The sequence below is a fragment of the Tasmannia lanceolata genome, unplaced genomic scaffold (assembly GCF_043159265.1).
Source record: "Tasmannia lanceolata isolate RefF3 unplaced genomic scaffold, GAP_Taslan_0.1 ptg000019l, whole genome shotgun sequence".
Lineage (NCBI taxonomy): Eukaryota > Viridiplantae > Streptophyta > Magnoliopsida > Canellales > Winteraceae > Tasmannia > Tasmannia lanceolata.
In genome coordinates this window covers 18,550,113-18,567,932 of record NW_027518696.1, presented here as the reverse complement: position 1 = coordinate 18,567,932, position 17,820 = coordinate 18,550,113, and the positions used below count along the sequence as shown (strand labels likewise).

Sequence of the window (17,820 nt, the reverse complement as noted above, 5' to 3'; positions counted from 1 at the left end):
TTCCGGTATATCCGTAGAGTACAAAAGCGTCGAAAACGGACGAGAGACGAAGAAGTTATGAATTTGCAAAGTTTAAGCTATCGGGGGAAAAACTGTCGCGCCGAACGTCCGGCAAATTTCCCGGACGTCCGGGAATCTTACAGTTTGCCCGACTGCATACAGTCGGACGTCCGCCATTTTTGCCCGTCGTCTGCCCCTGCGCAGACCCAGTTTTCCCCGAAATGCGACTTTTTCACCGTTTTTTACACTAAAACGGCCATAACTCATACGTTTGAACTCCAAATTGCGCGTGGTCGGATCCGTTGGATTCGTATCGACGAGAGGAATTCATCTAACCCAATTTCACGCTCTAAAATCTTTAGATCTAATTACCAAAATTAATCTAAACTTTTAGGACATAAACCCACAACCCAAATCTTAGGGTTTTAATTCAACTTCTTGATCTTTTAGGGATCTACGATTTCATCCTTTAGATCAAGACACAAAATCCTAATCAGTTTATCTTATTAAAACTTATTAATCTTGTTTCACTTTTCTCTAATCACATAAACAAATAAGACTCAACGTTCTTACCCGGATTCATAGAAGAAGGCTCCGCGATCGATTCTCCGAGGTCGTTCGCACGTATCTCTCTCTTCTAGGGCTGCAGAAATGATTAGGGCTGATTTATGTTCTGCAGAATCCCTAAAGGATATATTTATAGTTTTCAATTGGGAGTCCTAACCCTAATAAGACTTGAAAGACAAAAACGCCCTCCCCTTTGGAAGGGTGGACGAAAATTTAAGTAGGGGTATTTTGGGTATCAAAATTTCGGGTGTTCACAGTTAAAGTCATGAATAATAGATTTGTTAGTGTTTGGTCTGCAACTGCCATTCTCTTGACACTTGTTATGATGTGCAATCAATGAAACTGAAATGCTTTTTTTTTCCTAAATGGACTCATTGTGCTAACATAAATAAAAAGTCCTTTCTTCTCAAGTTGTTCTTGGATTAATCACCTTTTAATTTAATTTATTTATGTTTCTACGAAAAAAGGAGCCCCTTGAAGTGTAATATTGGTTTTCCAAGATATTGCTAGGGTCTAGCAATAAAGTAACTAGCGTCTGCAATTATTTCCATGACTATGCTTCCAAACAACAATTAATGTAGAGCTGGAACACTTAAGAAAGGGATATGTGAACACTTAAGAAAGCTTTCATTTTTATTTTTTTGAATGGCACTTAAGAAAGCTTCCATTGGTAGCCATATTATTTCTTGCCCAACTGATTAGAATTTCAAATCAGGCAAACCAGGACACTTATTTGCCAGATGCATTTCTACGAGGCCTTTCAACTGCAAATCTACCTGGTCGGGCTCAAATTGTCTATGACACGGTGGTGAAATCATGCATATCTGATATCAAAGAAAATTCTTTGGGTGATCTAATCTTTTACTTGGATGGCGCTCACAGTCCAGAAAGCATGGAAGTTTGTGCGCAATGGTTCTCCAATGCTGTAAGAGAGGACAAAATTTCTATTAAAGATGGTAAAACAGAAGAATTTTGGAGAAATTCCGGCATTCGAAATGACAATAAGAATTTTGATGGCTCTAACAAAACGTCAAAGCAGGTAACTGTCAATATATTTGCAGGTTCACTTCTTAACAATAAAAATAGCTGTCAATATATTTATTCATTACTATCTTTCTGCTAACGTATATTTAGGTTGCATATTTCAAAAAGATTCTAATGAATAACATTTTAACTGTCTTTTTAGATTCTTTTGTTCAACTGCATGGAGGTGAGAGACCCTCAGTTTCTGCTCCCACGGCTTTTCAGTACCTGTGCTTCATCCGGTACACTTCTAGAACTGCAGAATTGTGTTTTGAGACTTCTCTGCAGCTGCATTTCTCTTTGTTGCAATAGAAATGAGAGAAGAAGAGAGTGAGTGGAGTGAACTCCTCACTTATGTATTTATATTAAGAGAGAAGAAAGATACAAAAACAACTATGCCCCCTTAGGCATTCTACATTTTCTTACACTCCCGCTCAAGCTGGAATGTATATATCATACATTCCTAGCTTGTTACAAATATCATCTAACTTAGTCTTACTCAACGACTTTGTAAACAAATATCACCTAACTTAGCCTTACTCAATGACTTTGTAAAAATACCGTCCAGCTGATCCACAGATCGAGTGAAAACTGTGCATATCCCCCTCCCCCAATGGATTCTCTGACGAATAAAATGGCAGTCCACCTCAATATGTTTCATGACACCAAGTTACCTCCTACAAAGGTGCAATACCTAATGGTTGATCTCGGAGATCCAGCCCAATCTTCTATCTGCTGGAGATCCAGCCCAATCTCCATCACAAAAACCTTCAATCTTTATGTGACCGTGTCTTTTAAACAACAGGCTTCTCCCTGGAGCGCCTTTCAAGTACTTGAGAATCTGGACTACTACAGCCCAGTGAGAGGTACGTAGGGAGCTCATATACTGACTGACTACCCCTACAACATATGAGATGTCTGGGCGAGTGACTATGAGGTATATGTGCTTACCAACTAGTCTCCTATATCTGCCTGGGTTATCCAACAAGTCCCTCTCTTCTGGAATAAGCTTTACATTAGGGTCCATGGGTACAGATGCATGTTTCACTCTAAGGTTCCCTATCTCATCTAATAAATCCAACATGTATTTTCTTTGTGATAGCGAGAGACCTCGAGAAGAATATGCTACCTCTATCCCAAGGAAGTACCTTAGGCGACCCAGATACTTGGTGGAGAACTCTTTCTGCAAGAAACTCATCAATTTTTGTATGCCCCTTGAATTACTGCCAGTGATGATATTGTTGTCAACATATACAATCATCAATATACAACCAGCTAGCAGCAAGGTTTTAAATTTCGGCTTCGGTACCGATTTCTGACCCCACAGAAATCCGAAATTTCGGCGAAATCCGAAATTTCGGTCCGAAATTTGGTAAAATTTAGGAAAAATCATTTAAATGAGGCTGAAATTTTGAACGAAATTTCGGAATTTTGGACCGAAATTTGGTAAAATATAGGAAAAATTCAGGAAAATTCCCTTTTTTTAAAAAAAAATGAAAAAAATTACATTCAGGACCGGTTAAATGAGAGTATGCCACAGTGCGGGTTGGCTACTAGCATTCTAAAACAGTAGCCATTAATGCAGTAGTGGGGCTACTAGCATTTTACTTGGGACAACCCTTGCTAGTGTAAAACAGTAGCCACTAATGCACTAGTGGGGGCTGTCCCAAGTAAAAAAGGGGAGACAATATCACTTCACTTTCTTTGCACCCTCTCTTTAATTACACAAATTCAGCTTGTCCTTTCTTTTACAATTAGTATATGATATGCTTTTTGGGTACCCTAATAACCCTTGACAGCTGCTTAAATTATAAAGGACAAGATAAGTTATTGCATTTATAAATAAATGCACTGCTAATGTCACCAACTTACTTTTTGTTGTGTTTTCGAGAAAAAGCCAACAGTGAAATACATCATTGCTGTGACATGTGGCAGGAAGAAGATTTCCTATGATTCTTATAGAGTGTCACTTTCACCTTTTGCTCTCTACTTGCAAAAAATAAAGACAACCCTCGAAACTATCACTGCCACATGTATAAAGCTACACCAAAGATGGTTTCCCAATTAATTATCTGTCAGTCACTTCCAAAAAAACAAGGTAAGTGATATATGCAGCCCTTGTTTTACTTGGAATAGCCCCCTCTAGTGTATTTATGGCTACTCGTATACACTATATGGAGCTGTCCCAGGTAAAAACAGGGGCACATATATTCCAATTTTCAGGGCAATTTCGTGCTATCACTCATGTCTTGAATCATAAAGTGAATTCTAAACATAAAGTAAAGAAATACAATGTAACAAAGCATAATGTAAACACAGTAGAATCGACAACCACCCATCTAAGGAGTCCAACTCGATGTCAATAGCACATTGAGTTACGAGGCGGTTCGAATCCATCATCCCTTTCTCGAACTTGGTCATGATGGGCACGATGCATCTGCTGGCGAATCTGGTTTTCAATGAATAAGTAGTACTCTTGCCAGGACATGTGAAGGACGTATGACTGTTGGTATTGCTGGACATAATACTGATAGACATATGGCTCAACTTGCATCAACAATCCCACACGTGGGTACGCCATAGTAGGGACAAGCGCTATCGGTGCTGCTTCGAACGAAGATGATGCCTCACCATGTGCATGTGCATGTGAATCATATGACATCCCATACCCATACTCATGGCCATAGCCATACCCATAAGAAGCAGTCGAACCCCATCCACTCTCGAAAGATGCATCGATCGGTCCATAAACATAACTCTGTGGAATCCCACCTTCAACGCTCAAACTCTCGAATGTGTCTGTCAAACTATCAACTCCATAACGAGAATGCGCATGTAAGGAGTCATCTTCTTCATCAGTGGAATGATACTTCCGTCGTCGTTGGAATACTTGTCTTTGCCTTGGTTGGGGTCGTGCACCGTGATCCTCATCTTGTGTAACGTGGTCAAACCTCAGCTCCGCTGTGAATGGGCTAAGTGGCCTATAAGGCTCATCACCTCCCACACTACCCCCACCACCAGAAGTTCTAGCACCTCCCACCTGTATCATCATCCGATGGAGAGTCTATGGACAAATCATCGTCACTAGTACCCTGTATTGGAACGGCAATGGGTTGAGCGAGGCCCTCTGTATCCGGCGGCAATGTATCATCATCGTCTTGCATCTGTTCAGCGATTATAGGATTCGGTCTACCACCCGGTGCATCCAGCACTGGCTCTCCAACCTCCTTCACCCACTCATAGAGAGGGTCATCCTCATCATTTTCACAGAAGATGTCTGTGAGATCAATTGGATCGGTGTAGTCCTCCAGGTTTTCTTCTATAGAGGTGTGTTTCATCCTCAATCGTGTGTTATAGTGGACATATACGAGCTTCTGCAAGTTTTCATGTCCAAGCCTGTTCCTCCTTTTAGAGTGGATGAGGTTGAAAGTGCTCCAATTTCTCTCACAACCTGAAGAAGACGCTGTCTGAGATAACACTTTTATGGCTATCTTTCTCAGGTTCGGAGCATCTCCCCCATATAACACCCACCACTCAGATGCAAAATAACAACAGATTAATTAATTGGTTGCTCAATCAACAACTAATAACTTAACTAGCTTTAGCTTATACCTGGTAGTGTCTTATGTCGTCCAGCTATGCCAGACGTCCAAAGGATCCAAGTGCATCCCTAAACATCTTGATCTACAATAGAATTAACAATAATAGCTATTAGTTAAAAATTACAATATATACTCATCTATTTATAGTGAAATAATGCAATGTTTACCTCTCCTAAAGCAGTGGCTTCTGCACTCGCATCCGGTTCCAACTTGGCGACTACAATCTGTAAATCTTCGATGAGATCGGCGCGAGTAGCAAGTTGCTGGGTGTATTGGTACTTTGGATTGAGATAATATGCTAATAAGAAATAATTCATTACTATATCATAAATCACGACATAAGAGATAATAAGACTATGTTGGTGTTGTCTGTTTTGATCATACCAGCCGAATGAAGTGGATGGAGGAGCATATTTGTCCATCTATTATCGATGATGGTATGATAGCCTTGATAGGATCGAGGAGCAACTGCTTTTATTGCCTCCTTCATCAATCTAATGGCGTGATACAAAGAACCCATAGTAGGTTTTTTGTCCCCATCAACCATCCTCAATACCTTTACAATGGGCTCCAATATACCAACTACAGTTCTGCACTGATCCCAAAAGCTTGGTTTACCGACGATCTCCTCAGCCCTCTTTCCAGCTACACTCCTGCTCTCCTTGTACTCATTCCACTCATTGGATGAGAATAACTGCTTTAACCCAACCTTCTTGTCTAGCATACTCTGGAGAGCAATGTAGTTTGTGGCAAACCTAGTAAGCCCAGGGCGTACCAAATCTCCTCCACACATGTTCCTTATGATGGACAATATATTCCCGTGGTTGTATAAGAAATTAGTCACTGATCTAGCCTCATCAACTCCCTTCTTCACTGTCTTCTTTTTTCCAATGTCTTTCAACATAAGGTATATACAGTGCGCTGCACACGGAGTCCAGAATATTTTATACTTCGACATAATCTTCTGTCCAGCTTTCTTGTAGTTGCTCCCATTGTCAGTGACAATTTGAACAACATTCTCCTTCCCAACCATATGGCCGATTGTAAAGGTGCGCTGCACACGGAGTCCAGAATATTTTATAAGTTCATCTACAAGCATATGGCCGATGTAATAAAAGTGGTTGGGAAGGAGAATGTTGTTCAAATTGTCACTGACAATGGGAGCAACTACAAGAAAGCTGGACAAAAGATTATGTCGAAGTATAAAATATTCTGGGCTCCGTGTGCAGCGCACTGTATAGACCTTATGTTGAAAGACATTGGAAAAAAGAAGACGGTGAAGAAGGTAGTTGATGAGGCTAGATCAGTGACTAATTTCTTATACAACCACGGGTATATATTGTCCATCATGAGGAACATGTGTGGAGGAGATTTGGTACGCCCTGGGCTTACTAGGTTTGCCACAAACTACATTGCTCTCCAGAGTATGCTAGACAAGAAGGTTGGGTTAAAGCAGTTATTCTCATCCAATGAGTGGAATGAGTACAAGGAGAGCAGGAGTGTAGCTGGAAAGAGGGCTGAGGAGATCGTCGGTAAACCAAGCTTTTGGGATCAGTGCAGAACTGTAGTTGGTATATTGGAGCCCATTGTAAAGGTATTGAGGATGGTTGATGGGGACAAAAAACCTACTATGGGTTCTTTGTATCACGCCATTAGATTGATGAAGGAGGCAATAAAAGCAGTTGCTCCTCGATCCTATCAAGGTTATCATACCATCATCGATAATAGATGGACAAATATGCTCCTCCATCCACTTCATTCGGCTGGTATGATCAAAACAGACAACACCAACATAGTCTTATTATCTCTTATGTTTTGATTTATGATATAGTAATGAATTATTTCTTATTAGCATATTATCTCAATCCAAAGTACCAATACACCCAGCAACTTGCTTCTCGCGCCGATCTCATTGAAGATTTACAGATTGTAGTCGCCAAGTTGGAACCGGATGCGAGTGCAGAAGCCACTGCTTTAGGAGAGGTAAACATTGCATTATTTCACTATAAATAGATGAGTATATATTGTAATTTTTAACTAATAGCTATTATTGTTAATTCTATTGTAGATCAAGATGTTTAGGGATGCACTTGGATCCTTTGGACGTCCAGCTGGCATAGCTGGACGACATAAGACACTACCAGGTATAAGCTAAAGCTAGTTAAGTTATTAGTTGTTGATTGAGCAACCAATTAATTAATCTGTTGTTATTTTGCATCTGAGTGGTGGGTGTTATATGGGGGAGATGCTCCGAACCTGAGAAAGATAGCCATAAAAGTGTTATCTCAGACAGCGTCTTCTTCAGGTTGTGAGAGAAATTGGAGCACTTTCAACCTCAACCACTCTAAAAGGAGGAACAGGCTTGGACATGAAAACTTGCAGAAGCTCGTATATGTCCACTATAACACACGATTGAGGATGAAACACACCTCTATAGAAGAAAACCTGGAGGACTACACCGATCCAATTGATCTCACAGACATCTTCTGTGAAAATGATGAGGATGACCCTCTCTATGAGTGGGTGAAGGAGGTTGGAGAGCCAGTGCTGGATGCACCGGGTGGTAGACCGAATCCTATAATCGCTGAACAGATGCAAGACGATGATGATACATTGCCGCCGGATACAGAGGGCCTCGCTCAACCCATTGCCGTTCCAATACAGGGTACTAGTGACGATGATTTGTCCATAGACTCTCCATCGGATGATGATACAGGTGGGAGGTGCTAGAACTTCTGGTGGTGGGGGTAGTGTGGGAGGTGATGAGCCTTATAGGCCACTTAGCCCATTCACAGCGGAGCTGAGGTTTGACCACGTTACACAAGATGAGGATCACGGTGCACGACCCCAACCAAGGCAAAGACAAGTATTCCAACGACGACGGAAGTATCATCCAACTGATGAAGAAGATGACTCCTTACATGCGCATTCTCGTTATGGAGTTGATAGTTTGACAGACACATTCGAGAGTTTGAGCGTTGAAGGTGGGATTCCACAGAGTTATGGTTATGGACCGATCGATGCATCTTTCGAGAGTGGATGGGGTTCGACTGCTTCTTATGGGTATGGCTATGGCCATGAGTATGGGTATGGGATGTCATATGATTCACATGCACATGCACATGGCGAGGCATCATCTTCGTTCGAAGCAGCACCGATAGCGCTTGTCCCTACTATGGCGTACCCACGTGTGGGATTGTTGATGCAAGTTGAGCCATATGTCTATCAGTATTATGTCCAGCAATACCAACAGTCATACGTCCTTCACATGTCCTGGCAAGAGTACTACTTATTCATTGAAAACCAGATTCGCCAGCAGATGCATCGTGCCCATCATGACCAAGTTCGAGAAAGGGATGATGGATTCGAACCGCCTCGTAACTCAATGTGCTATTGACATCGAGTTGGACTCCTTAGATGGGTGGTTGTCGATTCTACTGTGTTTACATTATGCTTTGTTACATTGTATTTCTTTACTTTATGTTTAGAATTCACTTTATAATTCAAGACATGAGTGATAGCACGAAATTGCCCTGAAAATTGGAATATATGTGCCCCTGTTTTTACCTGGGACAGCTCCATATAGTGTATACGAGTAGCCATAAATACACTAGAGGGGGCTATTCCAAGTAAAACAAGGGCTTCATATATCACTTACCTTGTTTTTTTGGAAGTGACTGACAGATAATTAATTGGGAAACCATCTTTGGTGTAGCTTTATACATGTGGCAGTGATAGTTTCGAGGGTTGTCTTTATTTTTTGCAAGTAGAGAGCAAAAGGTGAAAGTGACACTCTATAAGAATCATAGGAAATCTTCTTCCTGCCACATGTCACAGCAATGATGTATTTCACTGTTGGCTTTTTCTCGTAAACACAACAAAAAGTAAGTTGGTGACATTAGCAGTGCATTTATTTATCAATGCAATAACTTATCTTGTCCTTTATAATTTAAGCAACTGTCAAGGGTTATTAGGGTACCCAAAAGCATATCATATACTAATTATAAAAGAAAGGACAAGCTGAATTTGTGTAATTAAAGAGAGGGTGCAAAGAAAGTGAAGTGATATTGTCTCCCCTTTTTTACTTGGGACAGCCCCCACTAGTGCATTAGTGGCTACTGTTTTACACTAGCAAGGGTTGTCCCAAGTAAAATGCTAGTAGCCCCACTACTGCATTAATGGCTACTGTTTTAGAATGCTAGTAGCCAACCCGCACTGTGGCATACTCTCATTTAACTGGTCCTGAATGTAATTTTTTTCATTTTTTTTTTAAAAAAAAGGGAATTTTTCCTATATTTTACCAAATTTCGGTCCGAAATTTCGGAATTTCGGTTCAAAATTTCAGCCTCATTTAAATGATTTTTCCTAAATTTTACCAAATTTCGGATTTCGCCGAAATTTCGGATTTCGCCGAAATTTCGGATTTCGGTGGGGTCCGAAATCGGTACCGAAACCGAAATTTAAAACCTTGGGCACAGCCCCCTCTAGTGTAAAATATAAGTGATAAATACAGGTTAGGGGACTGTCCCATGTAAAAATGAGGCCACTTTATAAATTTTAACTTCTCATCAAAAGTCAATACAGAGAATCTGTCTTCCTTTTTTTTAACTTGCAATGGTTTGAAACCAGAGAGAAGAAAAAAAACCCTAAAAACTTACCTTTCTTGAAAGTTGAAATCGGAAGAGGAGAGGAAGCAAGCGGCTACAAATTGAAGAAATTTTGCATGATGGAAAAGAAGATGACAACCTTGTTTCTTATAGGGAAGATTATTCCTGTAAGATTCCATTCAATCTCATTTTTTGAGCTTTTTTTGGCTTTGCACATGGCTTTGCACATGGGCTTCAGACCCCTTTTTCTGCCTTTCTCAGAGAAACCATGTGGGTGCACTGCACAGAATTTGCAGGAAATTTCCCCAAATTTCGATGCAATTCCAATTTCCCACCAAAATTTCGGAAATTTCGGCAATTTTGGTAATTTCGGCCGAAATTTCGGCGACATAAACTATTTTTCCGATTCAATGTTCTTTCGATTTCGGTGTCCACCGAAACCGAAACATTTCGGCCGAAATTTCGGATTTCGGCCGAAATTTAAAACCATGGCTAGCAGACTGATAGCTGGAAACTGAATGGTCTACGACGGATTGCTTCATGCAAAAACATATGTCAACTTCACTGAACCTCCCAAATCATGCTCGCGGAGATTGCTTCAAACAATAGAGAGATTTCCTCATTCGACACACAGAGGAGGACATCTCCCTTTGAACAACATACCCTGGAGGTTGCCCCATGTACACCTCCTTAGTGAGGTCGCCATGGAGAAAGGCATTTTTCACATCTAACTGATATAGTGGCCAGCCATGATTAATGGCCAAATAAAGTAAAACACGAACTGATGGAATCCTCGCAACAGGAGAGAACGTCTCAGCAAAAGTCTGAGTATACCCTTTAGCCACTAATCGTACCTTCAAACGCTCAACATTACCATCTGGCAAATACTTAATAGAGAGCACACATCAACATCCCACAGGACGAGCACTAGAAGGCAACGGAACCAAACCCCAGGTCTGATAAGTGTGAACTGCACCCATCTCTACATCCATGGCTACATGCCAGCCTGGGTGTGCAAGAGCCTCGGCCACAAACCGCAGTAAAGAGATATAAGCCAAAGAAGAGACAAAGCCTCGGAAGGAGGGGGTTAGATCATCATAAGAGATAAGGTTATAAATAGAATGCGCATTAGAATGTGAACCGGTGCGTGAGGCAATAGGAGAATCAGTTCGCTCAACAGAAGAAGGAAGAGATGATACCTGAGAGGTAGATGCCGAGATCACTAGCTGAAGAGAAGATGCCTCGAAAGGTGGGGGGATCTGCACGCCGATGCCACTGATAGTGTCTTATAGTAGCAGGACCTGGTGCTGTCGAAACTTATCGAAACTGGTGCAGGAGTAGAGGCCGAGGCGGGTGCATCCACTGACACAGATAGAGGTGGAGGAGGCAGCACAACAAGGTCAAGTAGAACCAGAAGAGGAAGAGGAGGCGCCGGCTCAAAAACAAGAGGACGAGACTCATGCGGTTGAGCGAACAATGGATCGGACTCAAAGAAGGTCACATCGGATGACACAAACCATCGTCGAAGACGAGGGCTATAGCAATGATATCCCTTCTGCGTACGAGAGTAACCCAGAAAGACACAGGTCTAACTTATCACGACCAGGACCTAAATTGTGAACAAAGCAAACATAGCCAAATACCCGAGGGGTAAGAGGGAAAGGATCCCGATCGGGATGTAAGACCATGAAGGGTGAGTCACCACTAAGGACCGATGACGGGAGACGATTAGTGAGGAAGACTGCGGTAAGAATAGCATCACAACAATAGGTTTTAGGCACCCACATTTGAAAAAAGAAGGATGCGGGCCACCTCTAGTAAGTAGCGCAGTTTCCTCTCCGCAACATCATTTTGTTGAGAGGTGTAGGCACAAGAGGATTGATGAAGGATGCTGTGAGTAGAAAGATAATCCTGAAAACCATTCGACCCAGAAAAATATTCTCTAGCATTATCAGTTTGTAGACATTTGAGATTGCAATTATATTGGTTTGTAATTTCACCGTGAAAAGGACAAAGGGCAGAAAAAACCTCAGAACAATCTTTAAGTTAAATAGCCATGTCATACGCGAATAGTCATCAATAAAAACAATAAAGTACATATTACCAGAAGAAGACACAACCCTAGAGGGCCCCATACATGAGATGAACTAACTAAAAAGGGCTCGGCACTCTACTGACTTCTCGGGGTGGAAAAGACACACGATGGTGTTTTCCGAGTTCACATGACTCGCACTAAAAATGAGAAACAGATCATGGAACAACATGTGTCTGTTGTATCTGCTGAAGAGAAGGATGGCCAAGATGACAGTTCCACCGATAGGCATCGAAAGAACTATGTAAGGCAGCTGTAGGCGTGTTACAATCCAGATGATAGAGCTCATCCACCTCACGTCTCGAGCCAATCATCCTCCTAATCAAGAGATCTTGAAAAAGACAATACGAGGGGTAAAATGAGACTGAGTAATTGAGACTTTTCGTAAGCTGGTTAACAGAAAGTAAACTAAAAGGAGACTTAGGAACACATAAAACTGAAGATAACAGAAGGCTAGGATGAGGAGAAATACTACCAACACGAGAGATGAGAGTGGTAGTCTCATAAAAAACTGTAATTGATTGAGAGACAGAATGAAAAGCTTGAAAAGCGGTAGGCTGGGAAGAGTTACCAGTCATGTGCTTCGAGGCCCCCGAATCAATAATCCAGGACCAAAAGCTAGAAAGAAGGGTAGTGGGTGAATTATGTGGCTGTGCAAACCTCATAGTAGGAGGACAGGCATTCAAGTGAAGGCGCTGAAACTCTTCATAGCCAGCCCATAATAAAGTGAATGTGTCATTGGCCTCCATGGGGGTAGTGGGGGATGAAGGCGAAGCCTCGAGAGGACCAGCAACAGTGAGGTGCGCCGAGCGAGTCTGGCGAAGCTCGGGATGAAGGGTATAGCAAATGTCGACATGATGGCCCTCTCACTGACAATGAGTACAATATGAGCGGCCACGACCACCACCAACACAGCCACCTCCACGGCCACCATGACCCCTACCACGGGGAACAGAACCACCACCACAACCAGAGCGAACACCACCATCATAGGCTGTCAGGGCAGTGCTATCAATAGGAACAGCTGGGGAGGAGTCGCTCAAAACACACTGTTGGGCACAAGAATATACCTCAATGAGGGAGGGAATAGAGCCAGAGCCAATGATCTGCTAACGTAGATGGACGAACTCAGGGCCCAGACTGTCAAGGTAGTGGACAAAACGGAGCTGGTCACGCTGATGGGTATGTACTGTGGTGTCGGAGGTGAGGGCCATAAAAAGATCAAGCTACTAGCATAGGGAGAACTGGCTTTAATGGGCAACGAGAGACAAATCACCACGACAAAAGCGTATCCACTCAGAATATGTGGCACAAATGTGCGTAAGGTTGTCGACTCCATAATAGAGGATTGCAGTGTGATCCCTGATCTTCTTCGAGGTGGGAAGAAGCATCATGATGACAGCTATAGACGGAGTCATACTCTGCCAAAGGAGTTTGCGAATCAACGCATCTTCCTGCTCCTATCGAGCATATGTGGAATCAGTAGAGGAGGAAGGAGGCTGACGAATAAGGCTAACCTTGCCTCGAGCGAGAAGATATGTCTCGACAGCGACTTTCCAAGTTAAATACTTGGTCCCACGATCCCATCCAATTTAACAGTAGTCATCTGTGGGAATGAGCCCTCCACAGGAAAGGAGTAACTAGAAGAGGGAATATTTGAAGGTGGTTGTGTGGCACAGACCCCATTGGTCGTGCCGATCGAGGAATCCTCAATGACGAGAGGCTCCATGAAGACAAAGAAATAAAGAAGACAACAACCACGACAATCGGCAAACTGGAACAAAGACGAGAAGGTAGAAAAAACTAGATGGGGCCAAGGATCATATCGCGGCTCTCGGAGTGAGACAAGTAAAGGAGAAAGACATAGTAGTGGGAACTGGACCGCGGACAAGAACAAGAGAAGGGTAGAGGGGATTCAAGACATTAGGTAGTAGGGTTTTTTTTTTTGTTCACAGCATGCCAAGCCCCGATAAGGTTCTTCGGCCTACACCCTTTATCTCAAGTTTTGGATCGAACGAATCCATTGACACAAATAGTTCATGGGCGAAAATCGAGTTATTTGGGCCATGGAGGATTGACAGGACGAACTGCTATTTTTCGGATACGAGATACCCATCCTGGTGTGGGAGGGGTTTAGGCTGGAGAGAAAAAGAGAGGCCAGTGTGTGTGTGTGTGTGTGTGTGTGAGAGAGAGAGAGAGAGAGAGAGAGAGAGAGAGGGTTGGGGTCAGGGAGGGGGGAGGGGCTGGAGAGGTTCCGCAGGGATTGAGGAGAAGAGAAGGGGTTGGGCGGGGGGGGGGGGGGGGGGGGAGGTCGGGAATGGGGAAGAGAAGGGGCGGGGGGATTGGCAGTTCCCTGTAGCAGGGAGAGGGGCGGGGGCTGCCAGCGTGGAGAGAGGAGGGGAAGGGGGGGTGGTGGTCATGGTAGGTTAGGGTTAGGGCTAAGGGAAGGGTGGTGGTGGAGAGAAGTTCTATGGGGTCCCTAGGGGTATGATACCATGTTGCAATAGAAATGAAGAAGAAGAGAGTGAGTGGAGTGAACTCCCCCTCACTTATATATTTATATTAAGAGAGGAGAGAGATACAAAGACAACTATGCCGTTAGGCATTCTACATATTCTAACACTCTTTATTCAATAGTTAACTCTCGTATGTGTTTTTTTCGAATGATAACTCTGCTATGTGTTTTCCATGCAATTGTGTTTTTACTGTGAGTTTGTTGTTATTGTTGTTGATCGTGGTTGTGGTGTTATCATCGTCATCATAATTATTATTGCTAATTGGTATTTGCTCCTAATAGTCTCAGGTCTATGTACTCAGCTAGCCTTTCACATTGAATGCAAAGCAGTTCCCTTTGTTCGCTTTGGTTTTTGGAAAGAGAGAGGTCAATAGAGATACAAAAGCACATCCCTAATTGTCACTGGAACTGATGACAAAAAATATGCTTTTTGAAAGTCTCTCTCTCTCTCTCTCTCTCTCTCTCTCTCTCTCTCTCTCTCTCTCTCTCTCTCTCTCTCTCTCCAATGGCGCTAGTAGCAATTACAGAATACCTAACCAGCCGATTGCTACGAGGAGATGGCCGGCTTCATGGAGAAGCTCGTCCTTGGAACCCCCACCGTCTGCAAGGTCACCGTTGAGAAGCACGACCTCTTCTCCATCGCTTACAAGAATGTGGTCAACGCCGTGCCGCCTAGAGAATCGTCTCCTGCACTGAGAACGTGGTCAGCGTCGTGCCGCCTAGAGAATCGTCTCCTCGACCGAGCATGAGGAGAGCCGTAAGAACGAAGAACATGTCCAATGTTTCAAAATATGGATGCAGGTCAAAACATGGTCGAAGAAAATCCTAGTCGACTCGGCACAAGGCAGTCGAGTACTGGTTTATGCGGCTGAGTACTCGGTTGATGCGAGCATAACTCGGGAGAGTCAAAGGAGTTTTTAATCATGGAAGCAGGATTCTTCCCTAGGAGCCTTCGATTCCCGCTCTGGCAACCTTGAGTAGGATTTTTTCCTGGGAGCCTTCGATTCCCGTTTTGATTCCCGCTTTCGATTCCCGCTCTGGCAACCTTGGTTTTTATTGGCTCTGTAGGGCAAAATGCGGAACACGGTGGCAAAATGCAGAATGCGTCCAAGGGAAAAGGGAGTCCTTGTTTAGTCCAAGCTCTACGAAGTCTTTGGCGGAATCCTCAAGATCTTGGATTCCCATCTCATCCCGTCTGCCACTCTAAGCAAATCGAAGGTCTTTTACCTCACGATGAAGGATGATTATCATCGGTACTTGTCCGAATTCAGGGTCAGTTCTGAGCAGAAAGAGGCCGTCGAGGATACTACGTTCGCTTACAAGGCCGCCCAGGACATCACGACGGCTGATCTCACCTGACCCATCCAATCAGACTTGGGCTGGCACTCAATTTCTTAGTATTCTACTGGGAGATCCTGAATTCCTTGCAGAAAGCTTGTAGCATGGCAAAACAGGCATTTGAGGAAGCCATCCCCGAACTAGACACATTAGGTGAAGAGTCATACAAGGACAGCATACTCATCATGCAACTCTCGAGGGACAATCTCACACTGTGGACTTCCGGTGTGGAGGACCAGCTAGATGAACCATAGAAGATATTATAAGCTGGGTATTCTCTCCTCAAGAGAGGTTGACTTTAATGTCAGTTGTCTGTGATCAGCTTGTATGACAAACATAACTATCTATAGAAAACAATCATGCTTGATATTCAAACTAAACATTGGTTCATGATTTGCAAAGATTTCAAATAGGCTCTGCCATCCCTTGTAGAATCAAGCTGTCAATCCTCTTTTGCTGTTTTTGATCCATTCCGTGTACTTGAGATTCTGTAGAAATTACTAGGAAAGGTAGGAAGTGTTGATCTTTAAAAAATGTCTAAAATTTTAGCAAATTCTATGTCATTACTGCATCTTCTTTCAAGGATATATGCCAAGAAATCCACCATGTCCACTAACACCAGAAGAAAGCCCAATGAAAGTGATAAACTGGGACCCTTCTTTCTTATTATTATACTCTCTCTTCTTTTCCCCAACTTACTTCATGATGCAGATTGTAGGCCCAATAAGAGGCATATTTGTCCATTAGGATTTATTTCCATGTTATTTAGTTTAGGAATTTATTTTCATGTTATTTTGATTCTAAGATATTTATTTCCATGTTTTTAGTTGTTAGGCTTTTTTATTTTCCATGGAATTTTATTTTAATTGCCTATAAATAAGCTTCATATGTATTAGGGATTTAGAGTTTTGGATGATTAATTGAATTGAGATTATCCCCTCTCATTTCGTCTCATCTTCTCCCCCAAGACCTCTTCTCCTCTATTCTTCTCCTTCTTTTCTTCTATTCTTCTCTCTCTTCTCCTTATCTTCTCTTCTTCTTGTATTCCTCTATTTCTCTTCTCAATCCTGCATCACTTCCTCTTCTTTCTTTCCCTCCATTTTCAATTTATTTTACTTTTAGAAAAGCTGCAAACGAGGAGATAAATATGGGATGAAAGCTACATAGGCCTTCCAAGACCTTTATAGCTTAGATATTAGTTGGTAGTAAATAATACAAAAAGTAAAGCGATTTGACTTATATAGTGGTACTATTTATAAGAGACCGACTACCTTATTGATCACCATTAGGATTTGATTAGGACTCAATCCCATACTGAACAGAGAGTATTGATTAGGACCATTGATGTGGTGCACCATCACGAGGCTACGTATAGAGACTCGATCCCATACTGAACAGACATTCCATCCATAAGATTATGATGGGCCAGACTTGTGGTCTCTCAATGGATTAATGGTCCTGATCTTGTACACATGGTACATGGGACCCCAGGGGTGTTCATTTGGAAAAAAATCCTAACAGCGACCAGTGGTATGACATTTTTCCATTTAGAGAAGGTTCTCACAGAGAATTGTTCCCCCATGATTTTACTTTTGTCAATTGTTTGCTCCTAAGAACTTAGTTGCTTTCCTTTCTTTTATAAACTTAATAGCATCTTTTCCCATTGGAGTACCTTTCTTTTTAAACTGATACCTTTTGAGGTTTTTAAGCGGATCGTTCAACCCAGCCCAGTCAATCACTCAGACAAGTTGACTCGGAATGTATCTAGCTGGGTTCTTTTTGGGTTCAAGTTTCTAAATGATGATCTGTAGTTGTTCATATGTCACCACTTATGGTTTGATCTAATCGCCTGAAATTTATTGTAAATCTAAATAGGGAAAAGTGAGTATGAGCAGCCCCTCATATAAGCGTATATGAGGTGACGGCTAGAATCACAGTGGGCGCACATTTTTGGGCTGACCCAAACCATTCATTGATAGGCCCTGACATAGATAGGGTGTGCAAAAAAAATCAGCTCCATAGGGTCATCCCAACCCTTCGAACTGGGGACGTGAAAATGGGTAGTTATAAAGTTGC

The 17,820-nt window shown here is 42.4% G+C and overlaps 1 protein-coding gene across 3 annotated transcripts in view; it reads left to right on the top strand.

The window, feature by feature from the left end:
- Positions 1-17,820, top strand: part of DFC (DHFS-FPGS homolog C) — a 123,344-nt gene that overhangs the window by 101,088 nt on the left and 4,436 nt on the right. For all 3 annotated transcript variants that reach the window (XM_077363314.1, XM_077363315.1, XM_077363313.1), the window contains exons 12-13: positions 1,283-1,606; positions 1,754-1,832. In XM_077363314.1, the coding sequence (XP_077219429.1) occupies positions 1,283-1,606; positions 1,754-1,832 (403 nt within the window). The remainder of the gene's footprint in view (positions 1-1,282; positions 1,607-1,753; positions 1,833-17,820) is intronic.